The following is a 23,381-nucleotide window of genomic DNA, read 5'->3' on the forward strand; positions in this document are numbered from 1 at the left end:
CTTTCCTGTGCTTTGCTCAATATTTGAGAGCATTGTGCAAAAAAAAATATATATATATATATTTTTTTGTTAACAATAGTTTTTTTTTTTTTTTTTTTTGGGTAAGGCATTATCAAATTTCCCCCATTGTGCTTATGTCTTAAAGGGGTACTCCAGCATTTTATTTTTCTTCTTTCAAATCAACTGTTTCACAAAGTTATATAGATTTGCAAATTACATCTATTTCCAGTCTTCCAGTACATATCAGCTGCTGTATGTCTTGCAGGAAGTGGTCGGTATGAAGGGTGTCCAATCACCGTAGCAAGGTGAAAGAAGGAGGTTAACCCCCTCTTGGCGCTGTCCGGCAGTGAAATTAGAAGCGAATACTCGTACTTTAACTAACGTAATGTCTCAAAACAAACCTAAATGGGTTTTTTTCTCAGCCATTTATGATTGCAGGAAGTGGTGTATTCTATTGTTTCCTGTCTGACACAGAGCTCTCTGCTACCACCATCTCTGTCAGAGACAGGAACTGTCTAGAGCAGTAGCAAATCCCCCCAAACTATTGGCCATTAAGGCCAATAATTATTTAGGGTATTGTATCCAGGTCTAGTCTCCTGAAGGCTGCTATATAACATCTATACTTACTATATCCAGGTCTAGTCTCCTGAAGGCTGCTATATAACATCTATACTTACTGTATCCAGGTCCAGTCTCCTGAAGGCTGCTATATAACATCTATACTTACTGTATCCAGGTCCAGTCTCCTGAAGGCTGCTATATAACATCTATACTTACTGTATCCAGGTCCAGTCTCCTGAAGGCAGCTATATAACATCTATACTTACTGTATCCAGATCCAGTCTTCTGAAGGCAGCTTTATAACAACTATACTTACTGTATCCAGGTCCAGTCTCCTGAAGGCTGCTATATAACAACTATACTTACTGTATCCATGTCCAGTCTCCTGAAGGCAGCTATATAATAGCTATACTTACTGTATCCAGGTCCAGTCTTCTGAAGGCAGCTATATAACAACTATACTTACTGTATCCAGGTCCAGACTTCTGAAGGCTGCTATATAACAGCTATACTTACTGTATCCAGGTCCAGTCTCCTGAAGGCAGCTATATAACAGCTATACTTACTGTATCCAGGTCCAGTCTTCTGAAGGCGGCTATATAACAACTATACTTACTGTATCCAGGTCCAGACTTCTGAAGGCTGCTATATAACAGCTATACTTACTGTATCCAGGTCCAGTCTCCTGAAGGCAGCTATATAACAACTATACTTACTGTATCCAGGTCCAGTCTCCTGAAGGCGGCTATATAACATCTATACTTAATGTATCCAGGTCCAGTCTCCTGAAGGCTGCTATATAACAGCTATACTTACTGTATCCAGGTCCAGTCTTCTGAAGGCAGCTATATAACAGCTACTGTATGCTTACTGTATCCAGGTCCAGTCTCCTGAAGGCAGCTATATAACAGCTATACTAACTGTATCCAGGTGCAGTCTCCTGAAGGCAGCTATATAACAGCTATACTTACTGTATCCAGGTCCAGTCTCCTGAAGGCAGCTATATAACAGCTATACTTACTATATCCAGGTCCAGTCTCCTGAAGGCAGCTATATAACAGCTATACTTACTGTATCCAGGTCCAGTCTCCTGAAGGCAGCTATATAACAGCTATACTTACTGTATCCAGGTCCAGTCTCCTGAAGGCTACTATATAACAGCTATACTTACTGTATCCAGGTCTGTAAATCCTCAGCCACTGGGAAAAGGAAGGTATATTTTATATTATTATTTGGAAATATTTGCATATAGTACCTCCCAGTTATAGGCAGAGGTCAATCATAGGACAGCAGTAAGTATTGGGACACCACTGGGTGGTCTACAGTGGTTCTTGCTACAAATGGGAAAATCAGACAATTTTAAAGTGTCAGTTTCATCACAGAAAACATTTGACATGTCAAGATATGTCAAAAGTTTTTATTGGTCCGGGTCTGAGTGTTCAGACCTGTATCATTTAGGAGAACGACCTGGGAGAGGACCACGCTGCAGTGTTGTCCGCTCCTCCCTCTGTGTCAGCATAATCAGTCAGGCTCCATAGACTTACATTAGGAGCCGACTGATCATGTGACACAGAGCCAGGAAAGGATTGCGCTTAGCGCTGTCTTCTACCTGCTCATTCTCCTGATCGGTACGGGTCTGAACACTGAGACCTATGTAAGGGCTATTTGACCAAGAAAAAGAATGATGGGGTGCTGCATCAGATGCCATTGCCTCTACAATCACTCAACATGAACCCAAATGAGATGATTTGTAATAAATCTGATTGCAGACCGGAGGGAAAAAAAAATAAGTGCTCAGCACCTCAGGGAAAACCATTTTTATTTTATTGTTTGTACATTGTTATGGGAGCTGCCATCTTGCCTAAGTTGTTTTTAACAGCATTTAGTGACATGCTTTACAGCAACCCTCATGGACATAAACAACAATAGACAAACTCTGTCTAAACGTTACTGAGCGCGCTCTGTGACCTGTAAAGAGGTCATTCCACAGGGATCTGCTATTGTCTCCTCTATCTACTGGTGACGCTGCAATGCTGTACAGATCACTTTACAGCAGCTCCTTTATCATCACAGACACAACAAGAAGTCTCAGCTTAGTTGTAGAGAAAAGTTTTACAGACTTCTTCTTCTCAAGGCATTCAGAGACCGCACAGCCTGAGGAAGGTCCTGGCAGGACCGAAACGTTGCTATGTCATATGGCCTCATATCTTTATATACTTGTTATATCAATCGGAGTAAAAGCCTGTGTTTATACACTGTGTTTCCTGACCATGAAAACTGAGGAGAAAGGAATAGAAGTAAAGGGGTCTGGAAATTTATCTGGCTTTTCTGAAAAGAAATCTGGATAAATTTTCCTCAGGAGTGAATGAGGATTTAGGGTGTGTGCACATAGGCTAAGAATTTGAAGCGGAATCTTCGGAATCCCTTGGATTCCGGTGCTTGCCCACACGAGCTCCCTCTTTACTGTCCACCCATGCCATAGAATCCATTGTATGTTCGAGCAGATTCTGCCGTCCGCCCAAAAAATTGATATGTCGATTCTTTTGGTGGATGGCGGAATCTGCCCGAGCATAGAATGTAGTCTATGGGATGAGCGGATAGTGAAGCGGGAGCGCGCAGGGAGGAGCGGTGGAATCCGCAACGATTTCTTAGTATGCCAATACTCCTATTCTACTGTGTGAAAATAACCTTAAAGTGGTATTCCAAGAAAAATCAACTTGTCCCCTATTCACAGGATAGGGAACAAGTAAGAGATCACGGAGGGTCCGACCTCTGAACCCCCTAGTGATCTCTGTATCACCCTCTGCCTTCTGTGTTATGAATGGAGCCGCGGCTATGGCACGTGACCTGTGGCTCTAGTCATTCCTATAAAGGTGCTGGAAAGAGCGTTGTACTCAGCTCTCTCCGGCTGCTCCATAGAAACGAATAGAGCTGCCAGAAGGAGCTGAGTAAGCTGGAAGAGTGCTAACTCGGCCCTCTCCAGCACCTCCATCAGAATTAATAGAACTGCGGATCACATGCTCTATCCGCGGCTCTATTAACAACACAGAAGGTAGTTGCCGATAAGTAGTAGTTTGCTCGAGGGTTTGGAGGTTGTGATCTCTTATAGTGTAGATAGGGAAAAGTAAACTTTTCACGGAATATCCCCTTATGGGTGCGTTCACACATACAGGATCTGGAGCAGTTCCTGTATGTGTGAACGCACGCTTAAAGGGGTTATCCAGTGCTACAAAAACATGGCCACTTTCCTCCTACTGTTGTCTCCAGTTTGGATGGGGTTTTGAAACTCAGTTCCATTGAAGTAAATGGAGCTTAATTGCAAACCGCACCTGAACTGGAGACAACAGTAGGGGGAAAAGTGGCCATGTTTTTGTAGCGCTGGATAACCCCTTTAACCCCTTAACGACATCGGGCGTAAACTTACGCCCTCGCGCCCTGGTACTTAGCGCATCAGGTCGTAAATTTACGCCCGACGTTTCCCTGATCGCTGCGTGTTCGCACACAGCGATCGGGGAAGATGGCCTGCTATAAATCATAGCAGGCCATCTTAGCTTCTCGTCACGGGGGGTGGTTAACACCCCCCGTGCTTACGATCGCCGCTATTGGCTGTTCAATTCAGATCAGCCAATAGCGGCGATCGGAACCTTTCCGGGTCATCGGTGACCCGATGACCCGGAAAAAAATGGCGGTCGGTGCTGTCCGAGGACGGCACCGACCGCCATTACTGTAAAAAGTAATGGTGGTCACGGTGCCACCGGCCCGATCGCCGTGAACGGCCGGCCAGTACCAGCCGGCCGTTCATGGCGATCGGGCTGGTGGCACGGCGATCAGAGTCCCCCAAAATAGTAAATACCTGCTCTGGACCCCTCAGCTAGGTAGCTGAGGGGTCCAGAGCAGGTATTTGTACATTACTCACCTGTCCCGGGGTCCTGATCGGCGTCTTCCGGGTTCGCGGCGTCCTCCGTCTTCTCATTCGGTCTTCGGCTCTTTCCGGCCGTCCCCATCGGCTTTTTTTGGCTATTTTCGGCTCCAGCCTCGTCGTTTTCCGGATTTTGCGCTCTGCTGCCCCCTAGCGGCTGATATGTGTAATACACTTATCAGCAGCTACAGGGATGTTCAGAATGTAGAAAAAGTTTTTTATTTTTTTCTATTGTCCGCACCCTATCGCACGAAAGTGCGCTGCTAATCAGCAACTCCTCCTTTTTGGCGTAGGGTGTTTTTTTTCTATATCCTACTGCCACGGTCTGCTGATAAGTGCCGTACATAAGTGCGGCATTTATCAGCAACGCCTTTGTTGGCGTAGGTTTTTTTTATACTTACTGTAAAAAAAAAACACGTAAAAAACACTACATTACACCACACTACATTGAATAAAGTTTGACACTACACCACTACATACCCCATATACTAGTCCCCGTATAAAGATGACCCCCAGGGTGTTTTAGGCGTCAGAGGGATACGTTATTATTGCCTCCGACACCGAAACAGCCAGTGAGGATGAATGGGGGGATCCTTCTTTCCTCCATTCATCCTCATCATCCTCATCATCCAGTGACGTGTCTGGGGGTAGCGTAGCGTACGCTGCCCCCCAGACACGTCTTTTCCGCCAGTACTGCCCCAATAAGAGATGACGGTATGGCGTGAAATTCTACAAACTCTGTGAGCGTACCTCTGGGTACTCTTACAGATCCAGGGTACGTGCACACTGCGGAATGGCGAAGAATAACCCTTTGTGCATTCCGCAGCTGGCACCCGCCGGCGGACTGATGCGGGCGCATGTCTCTACCCGTGTCATAGACTCCATTCTATGCACAGGCGGATTCCATCGTCCATCCAAAGAATGAATACGTTGGACGGAGAGCGGAATCCGCCCGTGCATAGAATGGAGTCTATGACACGTGTGGAGACGTGCGCCTGCATTACTCCGCCGGCGGGTGCCAACTGCGGAATGCACAAAGGGTTATCTGTCGCGATTCCGCAGTGTGCACGTACCCTTAGAGTGTATGTAGGAAGGGACACCCGAATCCAGCCCCCAGATGCCCCCCCCCCCCCCCAGCCTCGGAACAAGTGGGAAGATCGTCCGGGAACTGATCTTCCCACTGCTGGATAAAGGTTACCACCTGTACGGGGATAACTTTTATACCAACACCCCCTCTTCCGCTCCCTCGCTGCCCTGTAGCTTGCGGCACGATCCGAACATATCAGAAGCAGTAATAGAGCCCTAATATTTAGCAGCCATGGAGCGGACCCAGCGCTTCTGGATGTGAGGGACCCCGTATCGCACCAGGACAACATTTTCCAGGTGACGTCCCCCACACTGGAGAACAGGAGACCCCAGAAGAAGTGCAGAGTGTGGCGTAACAGGGGGATCAGGAAGGACAACATTTTCCAGTGTGACACCTGTCCTGATCCCCCCGGCCTCTGCATACTGGATCGCTTCAAGGCGCACCACACGTCATTGGGGTTCTACATTATCTAAATTCTGTCCCTTATTCCTATTTCAGGGGTCACGTTGATCCAGGGATTATTCTGATTGCCATTATGGAGTCGGGAAGGAATTTTTCCCCTGTGATGAGGCTACTGTCGTCTGCCTCACGAGGGGTTTTTGCCTTCCTCTGGATCAACACAGGTTGAATTTGATTGACACCTGTCATTTTCAACCTTATAAACCAATAATTGGCCTAATACCCCCAAATAAATTAGAATTGTCCCTTTTTCCCAGCTAAGTAGGTATGGCCGCCATTCCCATTAGAGGATGCCATGATGCAATTACAAAGCCTCTGTGTGGCCAGGACAGTAGAAACCCCCCACAAGTGACCCCATTCTGGAAACTACACCCCATAAGGAATCTAACAAGGGGGGCAGCGGGGATATGGCCCCCTGGTGACGGCCACATTTGGGACGTGAAAATGAAAAAAATAGTATTTTTTATTTTCTCGGCACATGTTTTACGTAAGTGCCCGTCACCAGTGGGGTCCATATCCTCACTGCACCCCTTGTTAGATTCCTTATGGGGTGTAGTTTCCAGAATGGGGTCACTTGTGGGGGGTTTCTACTGTCCTGGCAGCACAGGAGCTTTGTAAATGCAACATGGCCTCCATCCTCCATTCCAGCCTCTAAATGGCGCTCTGTCCCTTTGGTGGCTTGCCCTGTGCCCATATGGCACATTATTCCCACATGTGGGGTATTTTCGTACTCAGGGGAAACTACCCTACACGTTTTGTGTTCATTTTCTTTTTTAACCCCTTGTGGAAATGGAAAAAATCAAGGCTAGACCAACATTTAGTGTAATTTTTGTAAAATTTTTACTCTAAATCATTAATCTTGTCATGATTTTTTCATTTTCACAAGGGGCTAAAAGATTAAAAAAAAACACTAAATGTGTAGCGCAATTTCCCCTGAGTACGGAAATACCCGACATGTGGACATAAAGCGCCATGCGGGTGCAGGGTAAGCCTCCGAAGGGAAGGAGCGCCATTTGGTTTTTGAAGGCTGGATTTGGATGGAATGGATTTCGAGGGGCCATGTTGCATTCAAAAGGCCCCTGTGTTGCCAAGACAGTTGAAACCCCCCACAAGTGACCCCATTATGGAAACTGCACCCCTCAAGGAATGTAACAAGGGGTGTAGTGAGCATATGGACCCCACTGGTGACGGGCACAAATGTGGAACAATGTGGCGTGAAAATGAAATATTACATTTTTTACACTATAATGTTGGTTTAGCCTTGAATTTATCATTTTCACAAGGGGTTAAAAGAGGGAAAAAAAAACAAAATTTGTAGAGCAATTTCCCCCGAGTCCGTAAATACCCCACATGTGGACATAAAGCGCCATGTGGGCGCAGGGCAAGCCTCCAAAGGGAAGGAGCGCCATTTGGATTTTGGAGGTTGGATTTGGCTAGAATGGATGATGAACGCCATGTCGCATTTACAGAGCCCTCGTGCTGCCAAAACACTGGAAACCCCCCACAAGTGACCCCATTCTGGAAACTGCACCCCTCAGGGAATCTAACAAGGGGTGCAGTGAGGATATGGACCTCTTGATGACGGGCACATTTGTGCCATGAAAGTGAAAAAATGAAAATTTTCCCTTTCACGTCACATTGTTCCACATTTGTGCCCGTCACCTGTGGGGTCCATATGCTCACTGTGCCCCTTGTTAGATTCCTTGAGGGGTGTAGTTTCCAGAATGGGGTCACTTGTGGGGGGTTTCCAGTGTCTTGGCAGCACGAGGGCTCTGTAAATGCGACATGGCCCTTGAAATCCTTTACAGTGAAATTCAGCTTCCAAAAGCCAATTGGCGCTCCTTCCCTTTGGAGGCTCGTCCTGCGCCCCCTTGGCACTTTATGTCCACATGTGGGGTATTTCCGTACTCGGGAGAAACTGCGCTACATGTTTTGTGTCTTTTTTTTCCTCTTATCCCTTTAAGAAAATGAAAAATTGAAGGCTAGAACAACATTTTAGTGTAAAAAATAAATTTTTCTTTTTTCACGCCATATTGTTCGGAAAATCTGTGAAGCACCTGTGGGGTCCAAATGCTCACCGCACCCCTTGTTACATTCCTTGAGGGGTTCAGTTTTCTAAATGGTGTCCCTTTAGGGGTGTTTTTTAGGTTTTGGCACCCCAGAGCCTCTGCCAACCTGAAGTGGTACAGTCAAAAATGCCCAAATATAATGGAGCCATTGAAAATCACTAGGCGCTCCCTTATATCTGAGGCTTGTGGTTGCGTCAAATAGCGCAATAGGGCCACATATGGGGTATTTCTATAAACTGCAGAAACGGGGCAATCAATATTGGGGTGCATTTCTCTGGTAATAGGTTTATATTTATGAAAAATATTGGATTACAATAAAATCTCTGCACAGAAAATTAAAATTTTCAAATTTCTTACACACTTAGCTTTTATTTCTGTGACTCCCCTAAAGGGTTAAAACACTTTCTGGATGTGCTTTTGCAGAGTTTGGGGGGTGCAGTTTCTGAAATGGGGTGCTTTGTGGGGCTTTCTAACATACAGGCCCCTCAAATACACTTTAAACCTGAACAGGTCCTTAAAAATATCTGATTTTGAAATTTTACTGAAAATTTGGAAATTTGCTGCTAATGTTTTAAGCTTCCTATCGTCTAAAAAAAATGAAAGATCGTTTAATAAATGCCGCCAACATAAAGTAGACATGTTGCTAATGCTATTTAATATATAATTTATGTGGTATAACCACTTTCTGTATACGCAAAAAAGTTTCAAAATTGGAAAAATGCAGTTTTTCACATTATTTGTTTTTTTTTCATAAAGATTTGTATTGACTCCAATTTACCAGAAATGTAAAGTACAATATGTCACGAGAAAACAATCTCAGAATCAGCCGGATAGGTAAAAGCATCCCGAAGTTATTAATGAATAAAGTGACACTGGTCATATTCATAAAATTTGTCTCTGTCCTTAAGGGGTTAACCTATAGTTCAGTGTTGCCCAAACTGGGTTCTCTAACTGCTGCATAACTATAACTCCTTAGATACATATTGAGGAACCTCACTCTACTGTATACAAGGCAAAAGATAAAGGAAAAGCAGAAGTTCACACTAATGATGGGTCACACATTTTATTATTTACTTTGAAAACAACAGCAGCACATAGTACAACCACAGAAAAACAAAAACACATGTATGACGCATGCGCTTTGGACACATCCGGTAGAAGGCCGCGCATGCGCATTAGGCTCATTTCGGACAGCACTACGAGCATGCGCGTTGCGGCCCGTCCCTGCCCCTGGCTCGCGTTTCCCGTCAGCTTTGGTTGCGCAGGCTCACTGAGAAGTCGGTGTGATGGCGGCCGCGGTGTTGGCCGAAGGCTCGGCTCTTCCCGGTTTTAGTGGCGTTATTCATAACGGTCATACAGTGCCCGCTACTTCCGGAGCTAGCCTGGGCCCCGCCGCTTGGAACCGTTCACTAGAGAGGGCTCTGGAGGAAGCGGCGGTGACCGGGTCCCTGAGTCTGAGCGGCAGGAAATTGAGAGAGTTTCCGCGGAGCGCAGCGCGACAGGATCTGAGTGACACAACGCAAGCGGGTGAGTGTGAGGGAGTGAGTGAGTGGGCGGGAAGCGGTGAGGGAGTGCGGGGGTGACAGGACGGGGCGCCCTGCTGGACTCCACTGACAGCAGGTGGGAGCATCCCAGGGATAGGCAACGTCGGCCCTCCAGCTGGGGCTGTCCAGGCATGATGGGAGTTGTAGTTTTGCCTCAGCTGGAGGGCCGACCATTCCCTATCCCTGGTCTATGCTAATATTGTAGGACATTACATGTAGGATGGCGCTGCCAGTGTGATCTCCTCAGCTGTAGGATGGCGCTGCCAGTGTGATCTCCTCAGCTGTAGGATGGCGCTGCCAGTGTGATCTCCTCAGCTGTAGGATGGCGCTGCCAGTGTGATCTCCTCAGCTGTAGGATGGCGCTGCCAGTGTGATCTCCTCAGCTGTAGGATGGCGCTGCCAGTGTGATCTCCTCAGCTGTAGGATGGCGCTGCCAGTGTGATCTCCTCAGCTGTATCAGGGCGCTGCCAGTGTGATCTCCTCAGCTGTATCAGGGCGCTGCCAGTGTGATCTCCTCAGCTGTAGGATGGCGCTGCCAGTGTGATCTCCTCAGCTGTAGGATGGCGCTGCCAGTGTGATCTCCTCAGCTGTAGGATGGCGCTGCCAGTGTGATCTCAGCTGTATCAGGGCGCTGCCAGTGTGATCTCCTCAGCTGTAGGATGGCGCTGCCAGTGTGATCTCAGCTGTATCAGGGCGCTGCCAGTGTGATCTCCTCAGCTGTAGGATGGCGCTGCCAGTGTGATCTCCTCAGCTGTAGGATGGCGCTGCCAGTGTGATCTCCTCAGCTGTAGGATGGCGCTGCCAGTGTGATCTCCTCAGTTGTATCAGGGCGCTGCCAGTGTGATCTCAGCTGTATCAGGGTGCTGCCAGTGTGATCTCCTCAGCTGTAGGATGGCGCTGCCAGTGTGATCTCCTCAGCTGTAGGATGGCGCTGCCAGTGTGATCTCCTCGGCTGTAGGATGGCGCTGCCAGTGTGATCTCCTCAGCTGTAGGATGGCGCTGCCAGTGTGATCTCCTCGGCTGTAGGATGGCGCTGCCAGTGTGATCTCCTCAGCTGTAGGATGGCGCTGCCAGTGTGATCTCCTCGGCTGTAGGATGGCGCTGCCAGTGTGATCTCCTCGGCTGTAGGATGGCGCTGCCAGTGTGATCTCCTCGGCTGTATCAGGGCGCTGCCAGTGTGATCTCCTCAGCTGTAGGATGGCGCTGCCAGTGTGATCTCCTCGGCTGTATCAGGGCGCTGCCAGTGTGATCTCAGCTGTATCAGGGCGCTGCCAGTGTGATCTCAGCTGTAGGATGGCGCTGCCAGTGTGATCTCCTCGGCTGTATCAGGGCGCTGCCAGTGTGATCTCAGCTGTAGGATGGCGCTGCCAGTGTGATCTCCTCAGCTGTAGGATGGCGCTGCCAGTGTGATCTCCTCAGCTTTAGGATGGCGCTGCCAGTGTGATCTCCTCAGCTGTAGGATGGCGCTGCCAGTGTGATCTCCTCGGCTGTAGGATGGCGCTGCCAGTGTGATCTCCTCGGCTGTATCAGGGCGCTGCCAGTGTGATCTCAGCTGTAGGATGGCGCTGCCAGTGTGATCTCCTCAGCTGTAGGATGGCGCTGCCAGTGTGATCTCCTCAGCTGTAGGATGGCGCTGCCAGTGTGATCTCCTCAGCTGTAGGGTGGCGCTGCCAGTGTGATCTCCTCAGCTGTATCAGGGCGCTGCCAGTGTGATCTCCTCAGCTGTATCAGGGCGCTGCCAGTGTGATCTCCTCAGCTGTAGGATGGCGCTGCCAGTGGGATCTCAGCTGTATCGGGGCGCTGCCAGTGGGATCTCCTCAGCTGTAGGATGGCGCTGCCAGTGGGATCTCCTCAGCTGTAGGATGGCGCTGCCAGTGTGATCTCCTCAGCTGTAGGATGGCGCTGCCAGTGTGATCTCCTCAGCTGTATCAGGGAGCTGCCAGTGTGATCTCAGCTGTATCAGGGCGCTGCCAGTGTGATCTCCTCAGCTGTAGGATGGCCCTGCCAGTGTGATCTCAGCTGTATCAGGGCGCTGCCAGTGTGATCTCCTCAGCTGTATCAGGGCGCTGCCAGTGTGATCTCCTCAGCTGTAGGATGGGGCTGCCAGTGTGATCTCCTCGGCTGTAGGATGGCGCTGCCAGTGTGATCTCCTCGGCTGTAGGATGGCGCTGCCAGTGGGATCTCCTAAGCTGTATCAGGGCGCTGCCAGTGTGATCTCCTCAGCCCTGCCAGTGTGATCTCCTCAGCTGTATCAGGGCGCTGCCAGTGTGATCTCCTCAGCTGTAGGATGGCGCTGCCAGTGTGATCTCCTCAGCTGTATCAGGGCGCTGCCAGTGTGATCTCCTCAGCTGTAGGATGGCACTGCCAGTGTGATCTCCTCAGCTGTATCAGGGCGCTGCCAGTGTGATCTCCTCAACTGTAGGATGGCGCTGCCAGTGTGATCTCCTCAGCTGTATCAGGGCGCTGCCAGTGTGATCTTCTCAGCCCTGCCAGTGTGATCTCCTCAGTTGTATCAGGGCGCTGCCAGTGTGATCTCCTTAGTTGTATCAGGGCGCTGCCAGTGTGATCTCCTCAGCTGTAGGATGGTGCTGCCAGTGTGATCTCAGCTGTATCAGGGCGCTGCCAGTGTGATCTCCTCAGCTGTAGGATGGCGCTGCCAGTGTGATCTCCTCGGCTGTAGGATGGCGCTGCCAGTGTGATCTCCTCATCTGTAGGATGGCGCTGCCAGTGTGATCTCCTCAGCTGTAGGATGGCGCTGCCAGTGTGATCTCCTCAGCTGTAGGATGGCGCTGCCAGTGTGATCTCCTCAGCTGTATCAGGGCGCTGCCAGTGTGATCTCCTCAGCTGTAGGATGGCGCTGCCAGTGTGATCTCCTCAGCTGTAGGATGGCGCTGCCAGTGTGATCTCCTCGGCTGTAGGATGGCGCTGCCAGTGTGATCTCCTCGGCTGTAGGATGGCGCTGCCAGTGTGATCTCCTCGGCTTTAGGATGGCGCTGCCAGTGTGATCTCCTCGGCTGTAGGATGGCGCTGCCAGTGTGATCTCCTCGGCTGTATCAGGGCGCTGCCAGTGTGATCTCAGCTGTAGGATGGCGCTGCCAGTGTGATCTCCTCAGCTGTAGGATGGCGCTGCCAGTGTGATCTCCTCAGCTGTAGGATGGCGCTGCCAGTGTGATCTCCTCAGCTGTAGGATGGCGCTGCCAGTGTGATCTCCTCAGCTGTAGGATGGCGCTGCCAGTGTGATCTCCTCAGCTGTAGGATGGCGCTGCCAGTGTGATCTCCTCAGCTGTAGGATGGCGCTGCCAGTGTGATCTCCTCAGCTGTAGGATGGCGCTGCCAGTGTGATCTCCTCAGCTGTAGGATGGCGCTGCCAGTGTGATCTCCTCAGCTGTAGGATGGCGCTGCCAGTGTGATCTCCTCAGCTGTATCAGGGCGCTGCCAGTGTGATCTCCTCAGCTGTATCAGGGCGCTGCCAGTGGGATCTCAGCTGTATCAGGGCACTGCCAGTGTGATCTCCTCAGCTGTAGGATGGCGCTGCCAGTGGGATCTCAGCTGTATCGGGGCGCTGCCAGTGGGATCTCCTCAGCTGTAGGATGGCGCTGCCAGTGGGATCTCCTCAGCTGTAGGATGGCGCTGCCAGTGGGATCTCCTCAGCTGTAGGATGGCGCTGCCAGTGTGATCTCCTCAGCTGTAGGATGGCGCTGCCAGTGTGATCTCCTCAGCTGTAGGATGGCGCTGCCAGTGTGATCTCCTCAGCTGTAGGATGGCGCTGCCAGTGTGATCTCCTCAGCTGTATCAGGGAGCTGCCAGTGTGATCTCAGCTGTATCAGGGCGCTGCCAGTGTGATCTCCTCAGCTGTAGGATGGCCCTGCCAGTGTGATCTCAGCTGTATCAGGGCGCTGCCAGTGTGATCTCCTCAGCTGTATCAGGGCGCTGCCAGTGTGATCTCCTCAGCTGTATCAGGGCGCTGCCAGTGTGATCTCCTCGGCTGTAGGATGGCGCTGCCAGTGTGATCTCCTCGGCTGTAGGATGGCGCTGCCAGTGGGATCTCCTAAGCTGTATCAGGGCGCTGCCAGTGTGATCTCCTCAGCCCTGCCAGTGTGATCTCCTCAGCTGTATCAGGGCGCTGCCAGTGTGATCTCCTCAGCTGTAGGATGGCGCTGCCAGTGTGATCTCCTCAGCTGTAGGATGGCGCTGCCAGTGTGATCTCCTCAGCTGTAGGATGGCGCTGCCAGTGTGATCTCCTCAGCTGTAGGATGGCGCTGCCAGTGTGATCTCCTCAGCTGTATCAGGGCGCTGCCAGTGTGATCTCCTCGGCTGTAGGATGGCGCTGCCAATGTGATCTCCTCAGCTGTATCAGGGCGCTTCCAGTGTGATCTCCTCAACTGTAGGATGGCGCTGCCAGTGTGATCTCCTCAGCTGTATCAGGGCGCTGCCAGTGTGATCTTCTCAGCCCTGCCAGTGTGATCTCCTCAGTTGTATCAGGGCGCTGCCAGTGTGATCTCCTTAGTTGTATCAGGGCGCTGCCAGTGTGATCTCAAGCTGTATCAGGGCGCTGCCAGTGTGATCTCCTCAGCTGTAGGATGGCGCTGCCAGTGTGATCTCCTCAGCTGTAGGATGGCGCTGCCAGTGTGATCTCCTCAGCTGTAGGATGGCGCTGCCAGTGTGATCTCCTCAGCTGTAGGATGGCGCTGCCAGTGTGATCTCCTCAGCTGTATCAGGGCGCTGCCAGTGTGATCTCCTCAGCTGTAGGATGGCGCTGCCAGTGTGATCTCCTCAGCTGTAGGATGGCGCTGCCAGTGTGATCTCCTCGGCTGTAGGATGGCGCTGCCAGTGTGATCTCCTCGGCTGTAGGATGGCGCTGCCAGTGTGATCTCCTCGGCTTTAGGATGGCGCTGCCAGTGTGATCTCCTCGGCTGTAGGATGGCGCTGCTAGTGTGATCTCCTCGGCTGTAGGATGGCGCTGCCAGTGGGATCTCAGCTGTATCAGGGCGCTGCCAGTGGGATCTCAGCTGTATCAGGGCGCTGCCAGTGGGATCTCAGCTGTATCAGGGCGCTGCCAGTGGGATCTCAGCTGTATCAGAGCGCTGCCAGTGGGATCTCAGCTGTATCAGGGCGCTGCCAGTGGGATCTCAGCTGTATCAGGGCGCTGCCAGTGTGATCTCCTCAGCTGTAGGATAACGCTGCCAGTGTGATCTCCTCAGCTGTATCAGGGCGCTGCCAGTGTGATCTCCTCAGCTGTAGGATGGCGCTGCCATTGTTATCTCCTCAGCTGATCGGAATCTGCCATGCTCATACCATACCGATGCCAATCTATTATTGTCATCTCTTTATTGCTGTAGCAGGTGCATCGCTGGTATGTGTAGGGCAGTATGTGAAGCACAGGCCTATTGTGGTGCCTGGATTGTGATGAGCCTTAAAGGAATATTCCAGGAAAAATGAACATTTCCCCTATCCACATGATAGAAAAAAAGTAGGAAATAGCAGAGGTCAGACATCTCTACCTCCGGCCGTTCTCTGTATCGGACCCCAACCTCCCTATTATGAATAGAGTAGCAGGTATTCATACCTATGAAGCGACGGAAAGAGCAGAATATGGCGCTCTTCTGGTGTACTCAACTCTTTCCAGCACCTCCATAGGAATGAATAGAGCTGCGGGTCACATGCTGTTCCCACCGCTCTATTCATAATACAGGGCACAGGGGAAAAGTTTATTTTTCCAAAAATACCCCTTTAATATCTTTCCTTCAAATCAACCGGTGTCAGAAAGTTATATAGATTTGTGAATGATTTCTTTTTTAAAAATCTCAAGTCTTCCAGTACTTATCAGCTGCTGTGTGCCCTGCAGGAAGTGGTTTATTCTTTCCAGTCTGACATAGTGTTCTCTGCTGCCACCTCTGTCCATGTCAGGAACCAGGGTGGATAAAAATCAATGATTTTTTTAAAAAAATCAAAAAAATCGGATTTTTTTGATTTAAATCGGATTTTTTTGATTTAAATCGGATTTTTTTCAATAAACTGCTTTTTGAGGAAAATATTTTACCATCCAAAGGTTCTTCCATCATGAGATAAAGCTGAGTTGTTTAACTCAGTAGAATAAAGGCTGTATATGTTCTCAAATGTTACAACATGAACAGAGTTGAGAAAAAGACCTTAATCCTATTGTTCTACAAACCTATGAATACAGAATCATCCCCTTCAGTACCAAGTCCAAGAAGTTAGACAATATGTTTCTGATTGTTTGGACTATTTTTTTTTTTGTTTAGCCAAATTAGTTAACATGGATGTTTGTTTAAGCAAATAACGTATGCTGTAATGTTGTTATTGTTTCAGTTGAATAAATCCATTTAAATTGTTATTAAGTTCAGGATTATTTTTCTCCTTCCTAAGTACAACAGAACAGTGGTGTCCAAATATGAATGATTAACCCATTAAACTGGGGAGAAAAAAGTAATATAAAAAGTGATTCTAAAAATCTTCATCTACTTGCATGTTAAAGTAGCAAGAACTAGTTTAGGTAGAAACTTTGATTTAAATCACTGATTTAAATCAAGCCTTCCGGACTAGTGATTTAAATCGTGATTTAAATCGTGATTTAAATCAGTTTGATTTAAAACAAATCCACCCTGTCAGGAACTGTCCAGAGCAGCAGCAAATCCCCATAGAAAACCTCTCCTGCTCTGGACAGTTCCTGACATGGACAGAGGTGGCAGCAGAGAGCACTGTGTCAGACTGAAAATAAAACAACACTTCCTGCAGGACATACAGCATCTAATAAGTGTGGGAAGACTTCAGATTTTTTTTGTAGAAGAAAATTACAAATCTACATAACATTATGATACTAGTTGATTTGAAAGAAAAGATTTTCACTGTACAACCCCTTTAAGGACAGTTTCACACGTACCATATCGCTGTGATACTCTGTACTTTTACCTACGGCCTACTTAAAGGGGTAGATCACAAAAAAAAAATTCTTTTAACTCAGCTGGTGGCAGAGATTTGTAATTTACTTCTATAAAAAAATCCCAAGCCTTCCAGTACTTATCAGCTGCTGTATGTCCTGCAGGAAGTGGTGTATTCTTTCCAGTCTGGAGAGCAGGAGAGGATTTTTATTAGGATTTGCTACTGCTCTGGGCAGTTCCTGACATGGACAGGTGGCAGCAGAGAGCAATGTCAGACGTGAAAGAATACACCACTTCCTGCAGGACATACAGCAGCTGATAAGTACTGAAAGACTGGAGATTTTTTTTAATCATGGCCCCGCTGCGAGATTTTTTAGTAGAGTAAATTACAAATCTATGTATCTTTCTGACATCAGTTTATTTAAATTAAAAAGATTTTCACTGGATAATAGTGATTCTATGAAAAGAAAGAAATGGTGCCAGGGTGCCACAGCTTCTATTTACTTTGCAGACTTCTTCCGGCACCCTGCTGATCAACTACTAAGAATAATTTATTTTGTCAACAGGCTATCAATAGTTTTTTTTAAGGAGAAGTCCAGTGGATTATAAAATCCTGCAGCTGACAGGGGGGGAAAATTGATTACAAGTAGTAACTTACTTGGCGGTGGGACCAGCCCCGGAAACCGGATTTTCCACTGAGTTGTAACGACATCATGTTGGGGGGGGGAAATGCCTGTCCTGGCTGATGGACTGGCCGATCAGCCAATCATTGACTGGAGCGACGTCCCGCCCCATTGACTGACTGGCTGTGTGGCCAGTTCATCAGCCGGGTCAGGACGTGTCAGCTTCGGGGTCTCTGCCGCTCACTGTGGGCTGGGGGATCGGTAGGTTTGTACTTGTATTCAATTTGCCCCCTGCTAGCTGCAGGATTTTATAATCTGCCGGACCTCTCCTTTAAATGGGCGCCAACATAATCTATGGGTGACAGATGCTACAGCGTAACATATGTTGTTGGAGATTTGTCCAATTTATGCACCGAGATTAAAAAAATAATTAACTTGTTTACTTGTTTAGTTGTGTTGAGTGTTTAGAAGCAGAGAGTTTGCGTTAAGTTATTGGCTGAATAGTGGACTTGGTGACCCAGATAGCGCTGGATACAAAGGACCTTGTTATGTCCAGGTATTACATAAAATTACCATCATATTCACATAAAAACGGTAAAATCTGCTGAATTTCCACCCAAAATGAGCATACCGTGGATTTTAGAAATGGCTGCACTCTTTTGCGCTACATAAAGAGCATCTTGTTGTAAATTGGTGCAGATTTGCCATGCCAAGTCAGTGTGTGAATTCACTCTAAGACAGGTGCTATTTTTTATTTTTATATTTTATTTTTGCAAAAAATGCCTCAGCGGTGATTCAGGGTGTGGAATTTAATGGATGGATTTCTTCCTCTCTGGTCGTCTTCTGCCTTTGGCTCAGACTGCATAGAAAACTGCAGTGGTGTTTTTCTAAAAAAAAATAAAAAATAAAAAAATAAAATAAAAACTTACATATAACTAGTCATCGGCAAACTTGCCAAACTATTGGGGTTGTCCGAACCTGAACACTCAGCATTTCCCTCCCGCCACCTGGAGAAGTTGGATGAAGCCTTAGGCCGCATTTACGCGTTCCGTGTTCTGCACGGGCCACGGACGTGGAATGCATGTAACGGACTTCCCTCCCTGTCTGGGCAGCATCTGTAATTAGATGCTGAGATCGGGGGAACTGTATGCATATGAGCATCACAGCGTATCGCATGTGCATACAATTCTCCCGCTTACAGATGCTGGCGGGGCGGGGTGGGGTGGGAAGTCCGTTACATGTCCGTTACATGCATTCCATGTCCGTGTTCCGTGCAGAACATGGAACATGTGAATGCAGCTTTAGAACTGCCAGGATACAGCCTGTTGTTTTCTTTTTTTTACATATTTTCCAGGACCCCCTAGGGCTGCACCCAACTTTGCCAGGCAGCAGATGTGAAATGCCAAGTGTTGGGGTTTAGACAAACCCGATTGTTTGTCACGCTTTCTCATCACCAGTCGTAACACCTCACGTAATCTTTATGATCACTGGTTTGAAAAATGACACCCGACGGCCATGTCTTTTCATTTCAGCATGGGCAGCATTCACCTGTTGTAGATATTTGTGTAGTCGATCTCCTGTAATTTACATTGCTCAGTTGCCTGGAGATAAGCAAATTGTATTGATAAGCAGTCAATGTCAATACGAAAATAACTTATCATAAACCTTTCATATTACTTGGCCCGACTGTTCAATTGTCACCCAGTTGCCACTATACATGTAACCATGGAAGCCAATCACTGATAGAAACGTGGACGTTCTTTCCAAACTAACAACCCTGGTGAGGTGTGAATGGCCAATGCGGTCACCTATTAGGATTTAGGTTTCATCACTGCAGTAAAGATCAATGAGGGACCATAGAGGAGTCCTAGCTGGAATAGAGTCACAGTCAGAAAGACGTGTTGCAGACTGTAAATAACGGCCGGTTTCCTGTCTAATTTTGTATCATTTTTAATGTTTTTGTTTAATTATGTTGAGTTAATATAAACTTTTAATGACATTTGCACAGGGTACTGTTAACTGTTGTATCTCTAGATAGGGAGGAAAATACCCATCATCCTCAGCTATCAATCATCCTTTAAAGAGACTCTGTCAGTAGGATTGTGGTGACCTACCTCAGTGTAGCCTAAACTAGTGACAGAGAAGCTGAACAGAATGATGTATCACTTCCATTGTCCTGTGCAGCTGATCCAGAAATCTCCTCCTTAATAACATGGACTATAAGTAGTCCTCTGCATTATGTGCATGAGCCCAGTAGTCCTGGATATTCATGAGAAGCAGAAAACTCCACCCACCAGCTTTGATTTGCAGTTATCTATCCATGCTGTGGATAGGCAGTCCACCAGTCAATCAACAGGTGAGGGGAGGGGGCACGGTGGCAAGAATCCTATTCTCCTGCGTATTAGGAGAACGGCTGAACAAAATAATGCAAGTTATACACTGAACTGTTCAGCATTTCTGTCACTAGTTTATGTTTCTCTCATTTAGGACAGCATTATCCTTAGGCAACAATGTGCCGAAAGGGATGATATTTTTTTTTTCTCAGTGCCTCAGCCAATTTTGGAACTACTTGTGGGAAATCTGGTAGCAATAAGGAGTGGGAATGAGGTTGCAAGAAGGGAATAGTGCCAGTGTCAATGAATTCTCTGTTTGCATGGTGATGAAGGCTGGTTGGGATTCCGCTTGTTGTTCCACTTCAGGCCAACAACAGAGGATGTGGCTGGTAGATTGTTATGAAGGAGTAAATTGCAGTCGGCATTAACTACAGTATCGTGAACAGTAGGAGTCAGTAGTAAGAAGTGCTTTTAAATTCCACCACGGAGTCATCACAGCCGGTGACATTCCTATGCTGGGCGTGGGTGGCACTCGCAGGGTGGCATTGTGCTGCAGACGTCTGTGTGCCACATCATTTTACTTATTTACCTGGACACATTGCTGGTTCTAAGGAAAGGCCAAATATATGAGAGTCCCAGAAAAACCCTCTAAGGCTGGGTTCACACTACGTTTTTGCAATCTGATGAAAAAAAAACGTATGCAATTGTGTGCATCCGTTTTTCCATTGACTTCCATCATAAAAAACAAAACAAAAAACAGATCAAATTGGATCCGTTTTTTTTAACGGACACAAAATGAGGTCAATGGAAAAACGGATTAAAATGGATGCACACAATGTAGTGTGAACCCAGCGTAACAGTAATTGAGGGGTAAAGTATATTCAGAGAGAGCACATTCTACTAAATATTGTTTTCCGTTTATAGTATAGACCACCATTTCCGAGGGTTGTGATATTATAGATGAGCTGTTAGTATCTCAGTATACGTATATAGATGCACGGGGATAGATGCAACGTTTTGCCGCACATTCCAGTAACTTCCTGAAAAATGAAATTTTAGGTTCCTTAGTTTTTGTCTTTATTATCTGCTGAGAAAATGCATGCTAGCATACTAAACAACTTTACCTCAGGGAAAACAATAAATACTGAGTTATTTACATGTCACTTAGGTCAGTTCACACTGTTTTTTTTTTTTTTCAGTCGGTTTTTTCATCTGTTTGTTCTTTTGTTTTTCCTTGCAAAATTAAACAACAGATGTATTTGTGTGCATCCGTTTTGATTTTGTTTTTCCATTAACTTCCATTATATAAAAAAAGGGATAAAATAACTGATCAAAACGCATTTTTTTTTTTTTTAGTGTACACAAAAATGTGGTTGACCACATTTTTGTCATAATGGAAGTCAATGGAAAAAACGGATCAAAGCAGATGCACACAAATACATCCATTTTTCGTCAGTTTGCTTTTCCAAAAAAAAGAGAGCAAAAAACACTGTGTGAACCCAGCCTTAGGCTGCACTTACACATTCAGTGTTTTCCCTGGTCCGTGATTGTGGTCCGTGCAAAACAGTCTGTGTTGTCATCTGTTTTTCTTCTGTGTCCGTGTTTTTCACGCATCTGTTTAAAGCATTTTAAATTAAATTGGTGACATCACATCCGTGTTTTTCACGGATGTCACTTCTGTGTACGTCCGTGAAAAATACAGATCTCATTGATTTCTATGGGGAATCGGTTCAGTTCGTGCTTCTATTCTCAGTTATGACAATGTCCTAATTTTGAACAGATTGGAGATTCGTGAAAACACTGAACATGTGAATAGCCCAATACAAAGCAATGGGCTATAAATTTGTGCGCATGGACAACTTCATGGAACGGGTGAATGCAGCCTTATTCAGCGGCTATGTACCAAATGTAAAAATGTATTGTTCCTTCCTTCTTAAAGCTAACTTGGCCAAGTGACCCAGTAAGAATCATGTGACTGGGGCCAGACTGGTGCCCAGATGTGCAGCTGTTTTCTTATATCCGCTTAATGTGCCAGCTACACTGTGGAAGTACAGGCTGGCCGCGCTCCAGTATACATTGCACTCTGCAAGTCTATGAGGGAAAGAAGGAATAGTGTGGAGCGTAATGACATCCTTCCACCTGCTCGCCAGGCGTTGCTCATTCATGAAGACATGCTTCCTTTTAGTCATACAAATGTACAGCATTATATTCTGTCACTTCCTTTTCTAGACAAACAATGTGTTCTGGCGGCTTACAGCGTTCCTGTGGCATTGTGCAGAACAAGTACACCGCCTGGCTCCTGATAAATCTGCCCATATTTCCCCTTATAATGGCTCTATACTTATTCTGGATATTTTGTTGCACATCTTTACATTTGTCGCTCTTGTAGGCATGTATGTTCATGTAGAAGTGCCTGTATATAGAGGAGCCATCTGTGAGCCTTTGTTGTTTTGTGGTATTGTTATGCTAATCCTTACTCTGTAGAAGATGATTAAAGGGATTGCAATCGTCATGCAGTCTCTCTTCTTTGGTGGAGCTTTAGTTGATGTATACCTTTTACTTCCAGTGCCGTCTACGGCAGAACACCATTTAGGGGCCTATTCCACGGAGCGATAATCGGCCCGATTCGGCCGGTTATCGCTCCGTGGAATAGAGACAACGATCAGCTGATGATCGTGTCATCGGCTGATTGTTCATTTAGGTGCAAACCTAAAATCATTGGTCACCGACTGCGCATCGCTACGTGGAATAACGGTGGGCAGCGGGCGACCAACGATTTAACAAACCTCACCTCACCAGGCTGCAGGGCTTCTCCTGCGCTTCTTTCTATTGGTCTCGCGCGCAGCAGCAGTTTAGAGCGGCCTGTCTGAGCTGACAGACTGTTTAGCCAATCACTGGCCGGGACCGCCACGGCCAGTGATTGGCTGAGCGGCCTGCCGCTCCGAAGCTGCTGCTGTGCACGGGACTCGGGGAGAAGAAGCGCAGGAGAAGCCTTGCAGCCTGGTGAGGTAATTATGGTGTTTTAACAACAAGTGCTGCAAGGACATCTGTTACGATGTCCCTGCAGCCCTTGCTAAACTATTATCGTGCCGTGTTATAGGCCCAGTAAACGAGCGCCGGTGCTCGTTTACATTATTGATCGTGCCGTGAATTAGGACCCTTAGGGCCCTATTACACGGAACAGTTGGATCTGAACCTAAAATTATCGTTAATCGTTCGCTGTAATTCCACATTCGTTCGCTCAAGTTCCGCATTTTTCTACTAATCGTTCACTGTAATTGCACATTGTTCATTGTTTTGCTGAGATCAGAAGGAATAAACGATCATAGTAACTAACGGCCATCGTTCTGTGTAATATGGTGAACGATTTTAAGTTAATGATAAACAATCTCGTTTTCGATAGTTAGTCGTTAATCGTTAAAAATCGCTCCATGTAATAGGACCATAACTCTTTGGAATTGTGGTTATACTAAAGCTCTAAAAATGCCTGGAGGTTGGGTCCTGTCTATGTTATTAGTGTGCGGGTGTGGTCACCTTGAGAATGATCAATACCTGAACATGGGCATTCGATATGGTGCCTGTACACCTGCATTCAGCAGGCAGAAAAGGTGTTTTTTGTTTCTTTTTTTTAGGCGAGGAATTGATGAGTATCCGGAAATAGACTTATCGTGACAAAGATGACTAAGATAAGAAAGGTGTCCCCACAGGAAATGAAGAGAAATTCCTTGAAATTCCTTGTCTATTCAGCTTTGGCAGAATAGGAGCAGAATCTGAGCGGAATGCAAGCAGAATTCAATCCCCATTGACCTCTATAGGATTCCGCTAGAGCCGGGGTAGGGAACCTTGGCTCTCCAACTGTTGTAAAAGTAAAACTTTGGCTGTCCAGG

The 23,381-nt window shown here is 47.2% G+C and overlaps 1 protein-coding gene across 3 annotated transcripts in view; it reads left to right on the top strand.

Moving 5' to 3' along the window:
• Positions 1–9,292: 9,292 nt before the first annotated feature.
• Positions 9,293–23,381, top strand: part of LRCH3 (leucine rich repeats and calponin homology domain containing 3) — a 73,389-nt gene continuing 59,300 nt past the window's right edge. For 2 of the 3 annotated variants that reach the window (XM_069974575.1, XM_069974576.1), the window contains exon 1: positions 9,293–9,622. In XM_069974575.1, the coding sequence (XP_069830676.1) occupies positions 9,382–9,622 (241 nt within the window). In that variant the 5' untranslated portion in view covers positions 9,293–9,381. The remainder of the gene's footprint in view (positions 9,623–23,381) is intronic. The other variant, XM_069974577.1, reaches the window with a different exon arrangement.

The sequence above is a fragment of the Dendropsophus ebraccatus genome, chromosome 6 (genome assembly GCF_027789765.1).
Source record: "Dendropsophus ebraccatus isolate aDenEbr1 chromosome 6, aDenEbr1.pat, whole genome shotgun sequence".
NCBI lineage: Eukaryota > Metazoa > Chordata > Amphibia > Anura > Hylidae > Dendropsophus > Dendropsophus ebraccatus.